This window comes from Idiotropiscis lumnitzeri, chromosome 16 (genome assembly GCF_059441095.1).
Source record: "Idiotropiscis lumnitzeri isolate Australia: NSW breed Sydney's pygmy pipehorse chromosome 16, RoL_Ilum_1.0, whole genome shotgun sequence".
NCBI classification, from domain to species: domain Eukaryota; kingdom Metazoa; phylum Chordata; class Actinopteri; order Syngnathiformes; family Syngnathidae; genus Idiotropiscis; species Idiotropiscis lumnitzeri.
In genome coordinates, this window is record NC_142406.1 from 10,701,382 (window position 1) to 10,714,122 (window position 12,741).

Below are 12,741 nucleotides of genomic sequence, written 5' to 3' on the forward strand. Positions count from 1 at the left end.
TAGTTAAACAAGTTTAGTTAACATGTTCATGGTGTCATTTGGTCACAAATTAGAAGTTTGAGTATGACCGGCCAATTTGCAAGATGCAATGCAATATGCGCCAGTCAAACTATAAAACCGTCTACTAACTACAACAGTAGTTGAACGAGTCATACGGATCTGTTCAGAACTAGTCCCTAGGATCAGTGGTTCTTAAACCTTTTAAATCAAGTTCCACTTCAAAAGATACTTAGCTCTCCAAGTACCATCATAATGATCAACATTAAAATACAGTTGCATAGCAGGTCTAAGTGTTCATCAAAGATGAAGCATAGGTTTTATTGCTGAAAAGTATATTAAATGTTACCCAAATGGCTTGATAATGGTTTTAATGAGTCGTTAGGATAATTTATCCACTCAGAATCTGAAGGGCAGCACATGGGAATTGTGCAACTCAGTTTCTATTAAGCTTTTTCTTTTTTATGTCTTTGCTGTTCTGCTCTTTTGTCTTTAATGTTATGCAAGTATATTTCAATGAGCCACTGCCATTTGCTCTGACAATAAGGGCTACCTTCATTATGAATGCCAAAAATTTTAAATCATCAACCTATTGAAAATAGCACTTTAAGAATGTTGTTTCAACATGGGAGACATTGACACATAACCAAGGCAGCGTTTTAAAAAAAAAAACTGCAAAATTAGATTTTTTTTTTTTTAAACAAGTGGCGAGTCAGGAATGAGTGATGATGATTCTGCACACAGCCCCGTCTCTTCACTGAAAAACCTGGAATACACAGCGCTGCATTGATGGAAGGAAACTAGCAAAATGGCGAGCTTCCAAGTTAGTACATAAAATAATTCCAAAATGCCAGTGCAATAGATTCTTATATTAGTGAGCTATTTTTCACCCACCCTGAAGCTCGGTGTGTTTATACTTCCTTATTATATGCTGCTCAACAGACCGGCCTTTTCATTGCAACGTTGACAATAAAATACATTACGGTTCGTATATTGCGTTGTCTTCTATTCTTTATTATACGGCCCTTATTAACAGTTATCCATAATAAAGTACTTAAAAACGCTATCTTATTTGAAATTGACTCAAGGTTTTCTGTAATGTGTGATAGATACACCTTTTGTTTGATCCTTTCTCCTTTGATTCAAATACTTATCTGAATGTGTGGAGACAATGTTTATATTTATATTGTTACCAAAGTATTACTGTCAATGTTTGTGGAACTCGTCTACACTGTTCAATCTAAAATGTCATACAAAGAGTCACCAGAGATTACTTTTGAACTGTAGTTGGGCAATGATTATTGTTCTCTGTGTGGAACTATTGTATTTTGCATTGTCAGTCTAAATGGTTCAGAGTAGAAAAGGTCAAGAAAGATGTATCAAGTTTGAGCTCCACTTGGGCAATGATTTGAACAAAGCACATTCAATTATAATTGTCAGTTAGGGTGCTTGGGTAAATGGGACAAATGACTGAAAACCGGCAAGATGGTGGGCCTCATGATTGCCAAGTCTGCCTTACATTTCTGAGGTTCGGGGTTCAAATTTCGACGATGACCTTCTAGTCTGGAGTTTGCATGCGCTCCCTGTTTTTTTTTTTTGTTTTGTTTTTTATCTCCAGGTACTCAAGCCCCCTCCCATATTCCCAAAATGTTCATGTTAGGTTCAGATTGTGCATAGGTGTGACTTTGAATGGTTGATTGTCACTCTTGCACTCAGCGGCAAGATGTAGAAAATGGATGGATGAGTGAATTTGAAAGTTAAAAAAATATATTAGTTACATAAGTTGTTTTGAAGGCGCCCGTAAACAAGTTTACTAAGTTCATACTGTAATTCTAACTTTTACCAGTAGGCTAAACATAGTACCAAAGCAGGTCAGTAGTACGAAGTGTCCCAGCCAGACACATGATCCCAGTAAGTGAAACCAAACTACACTGTTGACAAACCAGTGCGAGAAATTAAAGTAACCGTTGTGACGTTGGAAATTAACCAAACTAAATGCGATAGAATGCTAGTCGTTACAATTATTAGACGTAATCTTCCTGAAGCGCCATACGAGTTTATTGTTATTTTTTTAGGTAAACACTTGTAGTTTAGTCTTGCGGAAACAGGAAGTAGTTTCCAATGAAGAGGAAATGTCATTGGCTGAAAGTCTGACAGATCGCTACATTGTCCAATTAGCTCTTGCTGTAGTCAACGCGATTGCCCAATCACCCTTAGTTATGCAAATTTTCTCGAAGTTCTTTTTGTGGAGCACTCTTTGGGTATCGGCATTGAGCTTCACCGACACCGCACTTTACGTAACATTAATGACGTCTATGGGCTTTGAACATTAAAACGACAAGCGGTCTACAACAAGGGATTGAAAGGTAGCGTGTTTCGCTATGTTTGTTCCAAGAGGTTTACGGTAATTGGTCATAAAGCTGGTAGCTTAGCACCTAGCATAGCGTTTGCTAACCGACGAGTTCGCCGGTACAGGCGGACCTCTTTGTCTGACAGGGGAAGGCGTGCTCTTTGTTAAGGCTTTTCCCTTTGTCCGATCGGAAAAAAGGGGAACTGTTAGACAAGCATTACATATTTATCTACAGTGCCAACGTATTTAGAAAATGCAAGTCGCGAAAAAATACTTCACAGAAGGCCTGATTCAGTTGACCATCTTGCTCAGTTTGATTGGAGTTCGCGTTGACATCGACAGCTACTTAAGTGACTACTACTCGCCTCTCATTGAGATTAATTTGGGTCCGAGCTCAGCCTACACCCAGACGCCCTTCCATAATTTAAGAGACACTCTTGGGGGATACACCGTGCACCCCAAATGCCCAGAGTTGGACTATTTCTTTGCAAGTCGCCGGCTGCTAGAGGAGGTTCGGAATCTGGGCTCTCCGCGGTTCCCCACGCAGCTGAACGCATGGCTGGTGCACCAAGTGTCGCCCGTTGACAAGTCTGACAGTGGACAGCCTTCAACGAGCAGCAGCACAGACACCGAGCCGGACCCAGAAAGTCACCAAGCCAGTGATGATAGGAACCAAGAGCTTCAGCGAACATCTTCACCTGGGCCTTGTGTCAGCAGAGTTCTAACACAGGCAAGTATGTTTTGTAATGTTGCGTGAATCTCAATAAACTAAGGACGTGGCAAGTACTACTTGTAAATTAGAAGTTCAGATACTTACGTAAAGTGAGTGAGAGCTGTTGTGTAAAGGCAGAAAGATTTATTGGAATGTACAAAAGAGAAAATACAGTGCCACAGGAAATACATACCTCTTAATTTTAATTTGGAACATCTTCTCAGTAGCTTAACAAATAAAAAAAACAAGGCAATACAATTCTTACTCTGTAACCAACTTGTGGACCAACTTGTGGTAACTTTAGCCAAAGAACTATGTTAAAGTGAGTTGAGGTGTTTCCTTTTGGCGAAAGCGTGTTTTGCCGCCACCTTGTGTCATCTAAAACGCATATAGAACTATTTTGTAAGCTGTCAATTACTTGCGAAATTGCACGAAATCTCCATGTGGCACTTGTGTCATCAGCCAAGTTTTAAGGGTTAAGTGTGAGTATGGAACTGTTGCACAAAGCGTGACAAAAGTTAGAAGCAGCTTATGTACTGTAACTAACACTCACTTTCTTTACTTAAGTAAAAGTAAACCATTACACACTCTGGAATTTTTCTTTGTCTTCAGAGAAAGTGGTTCTGTATTTGTAGATTTATTTTTTGTACCTCTTTGCTATAAAGCAACAAAAGCCTTACTTTGGTGCCAGCCTGTGAACCTTTGTGAGGGAGGTGTCAATTGTGGATTTTCATTTACAGAAGGGTGGGAGGGACCTGTTTTGATAACTTAGCACCATGAAAAACAAATTTGAGATCTTGACCACAGTTGACATTGCCTCTCTACTTGCAGTACATATTTTTAACATCTGATGTCATCATCCGCAGAAGTTACAAAAACAAACAAGCCTATTTTGACAATATACGGAGTTGAAAGTACCGAGTACTCTTTTCAGAAAAATACTCGGGTAAAGTACTGATACCTAAAACATGTAACCTATTTTTTGTTACGTACTTCGAAACTGGCTGCCTTGCCATCAACAACGACATGAAATTAAGAGACAATCACTGTGATTAAATAAGCGGGGCACGCTATTATTAGCCTGTGATGTCATCAGAATGTCAAATAAGGGCGTCCCTCCCTCAATCCGCCAAGTGTGTTGAAATAGGGAACAATACAGTTGAATGTGACTTACGTGAGGCTTGAGAAGTAGATATTTTGAAGATCAGACGACACCTAACTGGTCTAGCTAGTGATCTCATCTGTTTAACAAGCAAGCGTTTGCCATTCTTGATTTTACAAAGCCGTCAGACGATGTAATACACTCTAAAATGCGACACCAAAATACCCAAAGTCAACCACCTTGAGCTTTATGCGGACAATGATTTAATTTCATTAGAACTGTGCCGAAAGCATATCACCTCCATGGCCCGCTGTCCATTAATGCAAAAGGAGGCTCAACAAAGATCATATGACTTTAATACACTTTTCAGAAGGCCAACTTACTGAAATAAATGGACTTTCCCTTGATATTCCAATTTATTGACACCCATGAGGAGTGGATTTATTTTGCAATGAACAGACATCACCTAACTGGTCTAGCTAGCTAGCTGGCGATCTTATCCGTAAAATAAGCGAGTTATTATCATTCTTTACTCAACAAAGCCCAAACACCACAATTAACTAAATGAACAAAACTCATATGTGAGCTATTGTGAATCGTTTTGCTTCACATTCCATGTCTTGGAAATGTCCCAGGGTTTGATATGAATTGAAAATGCGGAGTGGATTTGTTCCGTCTTGAGGGCAGTTGATGCCGCCCGCCAGTTGTGTAACACCATATCTACTTTATCCAGACTAAATCGCCAGCTGTGAGACTTAAGAGGTGAAGTGGGGCTTAGACGTCCACCCTGTTTGCTAGAACAAAAGTTGCAGTTTATGCATGGACGTTGCCCCCCCCTGACTGTCCATAATGCCTTCCCCCCCTTCCTCCCACACACCTCTGTGCAGCATAGATTCGAACAAACAAGACCTTATCACGTCAGACCAGAAAATAATAGTTTGAGATAATAAGAATATTGTATGGTGGCGCTCTGCTGACGTACATTTTGATTAAAACTGCTCTGTAGCGCTCCAAATATTCTTTGTCATCACTTTTCATTCTCACAAACACTTCCTAACAGAATTCTTATTCGTCCCAAAAGGCTCATCTTCAGTCTTCTGCCCATAAAAGTAGTTACGTTTCACTTCCATCTGGTGTTCGAACAGCTGCTAATGAAAACAAACATCTCAATGTCATCATCAAAAAAAAAAATACTTTGACAGAACTCATTTGGCGAACAAATGCAGAGTTTGGCTGACCCTTCCAGTGCTTATATTTTGAATCCTTTTAATTTCCCCTTTTTTATAAGCGTCACTCCTCACCATCTGTTTGTGTGTGTGTCCCGCCAGGAGGATGATGTTGTCGTTAAAGAGGAGGAGGAAGCTGCGCCAGTCACTCAGCTGGCACTCAGTTCCACTTTGGAACAAGAGGTATAAACCTCGTTGGTCAGCTCCCATTTATTTGGATGTAGACACTGTCCGACTTATAACGAGCACTATAGTAAGCTAGTAGGGTAGGGGTGGGGCGAAGTTTTTATCAATATACTTGAAAAATAGGATTGGCCAAGATGTAATCCAAAAGAAAATAAATAGAAATATCTTGCAGCAGTGACTGCGTAATTGTGGGAATTAAGCATTAAATCCTGTTAAGCACGTTGATTTGTGATGCGCCTGTAGAGTGTGCTTGATGGCATCACTGCACTGTCTGAGTCACCACATCACCCGCCGCCCCCGACTGACTTTGACCAGCACTGGAGCAGTTTCCTCTCAATGCCCGTCGGTAACCTTGATGTAAGTTGTTGTGTTTCGTTGATCATATTTTATTTATTTCTTTTTTTTTTTTGCAAATGACAATAGCAAGTCAAAATGTGCTACTTTTGCAGGACTTGGATTCTCTTGTGACTGAGCGCCTGTCAGACCTGGACATAGACGACAGCGGCGGCATCAACCTGGATGCCACTTTGCTGGATGCCATGGTAACCAGCGGCGGCGCATTTGATGCCAGGCAGCAGAGGCCATTATTCCGACAGGAGTCCACCGGCTCCACCCGCTCCGACGCTTCACCGGGGATGGCCCTGGGGCTGGCTGCGCTCCCTTTTGCCTCGGTGTGTAACTTAAGTGGCGGCACGCCGTTGCAAAGCATGCTGGGCGACTGCCTGGATGAGGCCGTCTTTGACCAGATCAATCAATTGGGTTTGGAGGGCTTGGAAAACATTGACTCGCAGCTGATGGACTCTTTGGGAAGTATAAACTCAAACCTCCTTGAGGATTTGGACTCTGACTCTGGTCTTTCTCTGGAGAGCAGCTCTGGAGGTCCACTCTCCCCAGGTGGGTTCTTCTTTCATACCTGATCACGACTCCTTGCTGTCGATCAGTCGGCGCAGTCCTTATTTGTTTGCTGTGATGAAGTGTAGCACTTCTTGTAAACAGATTTTTTTTTCTTTGAACTAATCAACTCAAATCAACTTTGCTTGTTCAGGCTCGTCCGATATGTCATCGTCATCTAGCTCCTGTGAAGATGAATGTGGAGCGACAGGTTACAGCAGCGAGGTGGATTCACTGCCCTCTAAAGGTGTTTTGGACCGCACCACCATGTGGCCCCGTGTGGATCTCAGCGAGCGCGTGTGGCATGACCACAGCTACTCATCTCCCGCCTTCTTGAACCCGCCACCGGTCACTCTCCCCCACAAAGGCATCAAAGAGGAGCCGATGAGCGGAGACGAAGGCCCCACTTTAGAGGAGCGGGAGCTGAGTCGGGACGAGCTGCGCGCCCGCGCCATGTGCATCCCGTATTCCGTCCTGCAGATCGTTAACATGCCCGTGGAGGAGTTCCTGGAGATCGTCGACGGGCATGGCTTCTCCACCGAACAGGTGACGCTCCTCAGGGACATCCGGCGGCGGGGCAAAAATAAGATGGCGGCGCAGAACTGCCGCAAGCGCAAACTGGACGCCATCACGGGGCTCCAGGTGGAAGTGGACCGACTCCACGCCCACAGAGACAGGTTGCTGAGGGAGAAGCAGATCACGGCCAAGACGATGGGGGCCGTGGGGCAGCAGATTCAGCAGCTCACCAGAGACGTCCTGGCTCGCCTGAGGGATGATTCGGGACAGCCCCTGAACCCAGACCGATTCACCCTGCAGTGCGGGGCCAACGGGAGGGTCGTCGTTCAGCCTGTGAGACGGCCTGCTGTCTCTGCATCGAGCAGTAACAAAACGGACAAGAGGAAGAAGGGGAAAAAGCAGTGATGCAGTATTTCTTGGTCCAATCTAAAGCGGAACTTTTTTGCCGTTCTCCGGCTGCGAGATCGCCTTACCAAGGTCTGTGCGCGTGTGTCTCGAACCACTGCTGTTGGGAGTCTAAAACAGCTAAAGCTGCCAAAAAAAATGAGAAACTTGCAAAGAGAGTTACTTAAAAAAAATAAAAATTGACTTATTGGGGGGGATTGTAGCCTAGACACTGGACATGCAAAGCTTCTTTGAGATGGATTTGTTGAAAGGAAAGTTTAAATGGGACTGTATGTGCTGTGATGCAACCACTCGCTTTCTGTGCCTGCAAATATCAAAATGGATCACAAATGAATGCTGGCTATTCGAGCTGACAGAAATGTCGCTGACAGGCATGTTTACGTGTCAGCGTGGCCAGCCAGCAAACATTACGGCGAAGTCTCGTTTGTTTTAATGTCTCCTCTCAGTGTAGCGACGATACACGCAGGTGATTACTGGCTGTATTTATTAAACCATATTGAAGTTCACAAAATGCTTCTACGCAGCAAAAACTGTCAATGGCAGTGTCTTTTTATTTCTATTATGGCAACCGTATCCTAAAATGGAAAGAGAAATGGGAAATTACATCTGATGTTTACAGATTTATTTCAGATTTTTGGAAGTGTGCACTGTATTAAATGTTTAAGATGAGCAATTGTGTTCCTTATGTCTTGATGACAAACAGTATACCAATGATTAAACGGACAAGGCCTTAAGTTGCATTGGATGGTTAATGGTTCCACAATTTGAAATCATTTATTGGTTTAAAGCACACTTTGTACTAATTTATTTGCGGGATTTGACAAGATTATTTTCTACCTCTCACATGAGTTCATTTTAAAACTTTGGGGGGAAAAAATAAAAATAGTTTAAAGATAAAGATGTCCTTTATTAGTCCCACAATGGGGAAATTTGAAAAAAGAGCACCGCCCAACGTGGTGCACTATAACTACCACTCCGGTATTAGTAAAAATGGACCTAAACCATCCCATTGAAGATAGAATACAATCATATTTTATGTTTGGGACTGAAAAAATATTTAGTTGGGGTTGCTGTGTTTTTTTTTCTGAGGCATTCTTCAGTCTTCGAAATGAAGATACTCAATAGAGAGATGTGCACAAACTAGTTCATGATATATTTTGCTTCCTAGGTTCTCACATTTTCCATTTTTATTTATCTGGTTCGGCCAAGTCTTTACTTCTTAACTTGGAATAAATGTTTTTCCCCCTTTCATCATTGCTGGGCAGATGTTTTTGATTGCATGGTGTTGTTGAATGTGATAGTCTGTTTTCTGCTTGGGGGACTGCAAGATGCTTTCTGACACGATTCTGATTAAAAATATATACAATTTATGTCTCTTTGCATTTAATGATAACATTTTTCTACGTTGTCAATAGTGTCTTATTAATCACAGAAAATCATTTTGGTTATCAGTCATGGTGTCACATGCTCAACCATAACTACAATGAATTGTGCTTTTAAATATACAGGTACACTATTTCATTTAAGCAAGGATGGTAATATTTTGAAACTACTTTGCTAATTTACCATTTTGTTGCACACCTTGGACTGACAGTTGTGTGTACCATAAAATAGAAAACAGACTATTGGTATACAGTAACTGTTACAATTCAGCAGTCATCCAGCACTATAAGATGCTTTGTCTTTTTTTGTGGTTTGCCGTGCAAGTATTTGTCAAACTTATTTTAAAAAAATATATATCACAATCCTGTTCAATGTGCTTCATTTTCAACCATTCAAATGCAGTGCAATGATTGCTTGGGTTATTAAAAAAATCAGTCACTTGATAAAGTGCAAAAAAAAAAAATAAATTTCACAATTGCTCGGAGTGGACGGGTGAATAAAGTATATAGGAATATAAATTATGGGATATTAAAAAATTACTACTCATTGAAATCGGAGCCCATTACATTACGTCGAGCGCCATCCCGGAAGTGACACCAACGAAAAGCGACGCGCCTTTTACTCACCGGCTTCCGTAGAAGGCCAGAAGCTAGCGTTTTGGCGCCTGTGCTAGTTTGGATAAAGAAGCCGACCGCGTGTTCACCAGCCGTCGTCCAAACTGAGGCGAGTTGTTTTTAGTTGAGTAGAAAAGGTGCGTATTCGCTGCCGAAACGAATGCACCGTTTATTACTACATTGCTCGCTTTTAAAAAGCCCCTTTCTTAGCGTTAATTGAATGCCTCGCGCGCGCGCGTTTGTGTGTATGTGCTCTCACCGTCCAAGTTATCGCCGCATGTCCGTTTCTAATCGTCGGTTAACGGAAGTTGAGGATTAATTCAGTCATTTCAAAAGCCCAATTGTGCGTCTGGGGAGCCTTTTAACATTTGCGCTAACTTGCTATCGGCCCTATTTTGGTTCTAGGGCGATCTCACGTCGAGTGCGCCACCGTAGTGCTGTAGGTAGCACTCATCGATAAAAAAATAATGTCCGGAAACTTTGGGTCTTTTATCGCCATGCAACAGATACATAAGAACATATTTCTTGTAGAAAGTTGTTCTATGTAACGCAAAGTGGACGTGTTGTCCCTTATCGTAGAGTGATGCAGGATAAGCTGGTCTAGACTAACAAATTGTGGTTATTCGGCTTGATTTTAAGTGTGTTAATAATTTTTATTAACACGTGAAGTCTTACTGTTTATTATCTGTTTTTAATAGAGCACAGCATGGGCAAGAAGCAGAATACCAAAAGTAGGAAGGATTCACAGGGGGGGCAGGGCACACAAGAGGAACCTGAGGAATTTGTGGTGGAAAAAGTTCTGGACCAGCGTATTGTGAATGGGAAAGTGGAGTTCTTCCTCAAGTGGAAAGGATTTACAGAGTGAGTTGCCTCGGGACAGACCCCCGGTTCACCAACCGCCTGTTGTGGTCAAAGGGCTTCACTGTTATGGGGTCTGTCCATTTACTTCTGTAGTTGCATGAAGACCCTGCACGTTTGCATTCAATTCGGTGTTCAATAGTCCTTGCAAATGTATTTCAAGTTGATTGTCTGATCCTGCTTTTTATCTTAATTTTCAAAAACAACTCACTTTTGCTCATTCAGAGCTGACAACACTTGGGAGCCGGAGGAGAACTTGGATTGTCCGGAGCTTATCAACGCTTTTCTCGAAGCCCAGAAGAATATTAAAGAGAAGCCGGCTTCTCTGAAGAGAAAGGCGCCTGCAGACGATTCTGAAATGGATGCGAAGAAAAAAGATGTCGTGAGTAGTTTCAAATCTGCATAGCACCCAAATCCCTCATGTTTAGGAAGTTTACATAACTACAGTACCTTATAAAGTTGGTTCACTCCTCACATTTTTGTTAATGACACTTTGTTACCATGTAATCAGCGTACGTCTTGTATGACGACACTTACTGTCCCTCACCCACTCATTCATGTCAACAAAAGTAGGCACACATTTAGTAATTGCAATAATTCATCCTTTTCCACATACACACAATATACTTGACTAATGCCGTCTGTATTTACAGCCGGAGAAACCCAGAGGTTTTGCGAGGAAACTTGATCCCGAACGAATCATCGGTGCAACAGACAGCAGCGGAGAGTTGATGTTCTTGATGAAATGGTAAGACGGACGGTGGGGCACATTTAAATTAAGAATCACTCACGTCAAACATAACCCATTAGAACCCAAGATAAAGATGACATTCAAATATTCCATGCCCAACTTTCTTCTTGCCAAAAATGTTGAAACTGAATTCAAACATAAGCATTGTGGGCCTTTTGAAAATGTTATCAAGCGTGAAACATCCTACTTCCTGATTGTACATATGAAACACTTTTGGAGAAACAGAACCGTTTCATATTTCGATGCCATGTTGTGCTGAGCAGCCTGGACGAGGAAACGTTAATAGTAATTTGTTGCCACATTTTCCTCCATTTGTCGTCGTAGGAAAGACTCGGATGAAGCCGACTTAGTCCCGGCCCACGAGGCCAACACCAAGTGCCCTCAAGTGGTCATTGCCTTCTACGAGGAGAGGCTAACATGGCACTCGTGTCCGGAGGATGAAGCTCAGTAGTAGCTGCCTTCGGGCCTTGCGCCTCCTCAAAACCACCCACGCCCCTTTTTCCTCAGGACCGACTCTTCTTAGTTGGCCTGGCCTTCTAGTTTTAGCTGTTGTAGTTTTTTTTTTGTTGTTGTTTGTTCCATCTTCAAAATGTACACCATGCATAGCCCAGCTGCGTAGGAGATCGGAATTGTTCCATACGATAGATATGTCCATGGAAATTGTTCTGTTTTAAAGATGCCAGGTTTCCGGAATTTGCTGCTTGCTCGTCCTCATCCCAGTCGCTTATGGTTACGCGCATCGTATGTCAGTCAACGTCGCTCTCACTGTCTCTTCGGAATGAAGTGTTTTGTCTGCCGTTGTTTTACTTTTGTTTTGTCAACTTTTTTTTCTTTTTTTTTTTTTATTGTAAATATTGCTTTGATTCAAATAAAGTTGTTTTTTGGCCAAATTTCTGGTCAAACACATAATCCTGTCCCAACTGGCCACCCTGCACCAGTATTAATCGTATTCTAAAGTTTCAAAACTCTAAAATAATACTTCTTCACTTAAATAAGGACCAGGATGGGGAATATCTTCCTTCTCCCAGTCTGTTGCTGTCGTGATTTGCTCCATTTTCACATCCGTCATTGCTTCTGCTGTGTCTTTCTACCTTTTGAAGACCACATTATGTTAAGTTTGCAACGGTGGTTGAACAGTCAACTATTTAGTAATTAAGTTATTAAGCCCTCCCTCAGAATATTCAAATTCTCCAAAGAATGTTCAACGTTTTTATTTCTGGCATGTCCAAATATGCTTTCCAAAAGATTCTCATACAGTCTGGCATCAAGACGTGTAATTTGATTAGAAAAGTTCACATCGGCGTTTGGATAGAACAATTCGTGTCTGGATTGCGACGAATCTAATCGATGCAGCGTATGGACATTTCTTGAGATCATGTGGCTACTATACATAAACCAAAGCATAATTTTCATTTTAATATGCTGCTATACTCAAGTTTCTATATAGTATTCTCGTTTGGCTTTTTCTGTGAATCTCCACTATTTGGAATTATTTTGGTTAATTTAACTGCATAAACGGATCTGTATATTGGGCGCAGCTGTCAGGACTGTCATGCAGTGTTTTAAATGATTTGGCAATTGCAGCACAACAGTTAAACCCCACAACTGGAAAAGCCACAACTCCACCCACCACAAAGACCCTACTGTATGCAAATTATGAGAGCTGGTGTTGGTAAACTCCTTACTTGACTTTACTGTTGAGCTTTCCTTCCTGGTTGGACGTTTGTTTCAATAGCTTGGCCAGTGTTGG

General features: G+C 41.8%; 2 protein-coding genes across 4 annotated transcripts; both read left to right on the forward strand.

The window, feature by feature from the left end:
- Positions 1-2,220: 2,220 nt before the first annotated feature.
- On the forward strand, positions 2,221-8,755 carry nfe2l3 (nfe2 like bZIP transcription factor 3). Of its 2 annotated transcripts, XM_088278507.1 has the most exons (5): positions 2,221-3,077; positions 5,490-5,570; positions 5,817-5,930; positions 6,023-6,467; positions 6,619-8,755. In XM_088278507.1, exons 1-5 carry the CDS (start codon positions 2,601-2,603, stop codon positions 7,383-7,385), a joined length of 1,884 nt encoding a protein of 627 aa, XP_088134633.1. In that variant the 5' UTR covers positions 2,221-2,600; the 3' UTR covers positions 7,386-8,755. The 2 variants fall into 2 exon arrangements, with proteins under 2 accessions (XP_088134633.1, XP_088134634.1); XM_088278508.1 differs by lacking the exon at positions 5,490-5,570.
- A 604-nt stretch (positions 8,756-9,359) lies between these two features.
- Positions 9,360-11,900, forward strand: cbx3a (chromobox homolog 3a (HP1 gamma homolog, Drosophila)). 2 transcript variants are annotated; one of them, XM_088278524.1, is made up of 5 exons: positions 9,360-9,519; positions 10,081-10,243; positions 10,466-10,622; positions 10,894-10,988; positions 11,316-11,900. In XM_088278524.1, exons 2-5 carry the CDS (start codon positions 10,089-10,091, stop codon positions 11,440-11,442), a joined length of 534 nt encoding a protein of 177 aa, XP_088134650.1. In that variant the 5' UTR covers positions 9,360-9,519; positions 10,081-10,088; the 3' UTR covers positions 11,443-11,900. The 2 variants fall into 2 exon arrangements, with proteins under 2 accessions (XP_088134650.1, XP_088134651.1); XM_088278525.1 differs by having other exon boundaries at positions 9,360-9,491.
- Positions 11,901-12,741: the final 841 nt, after the last annotated feature.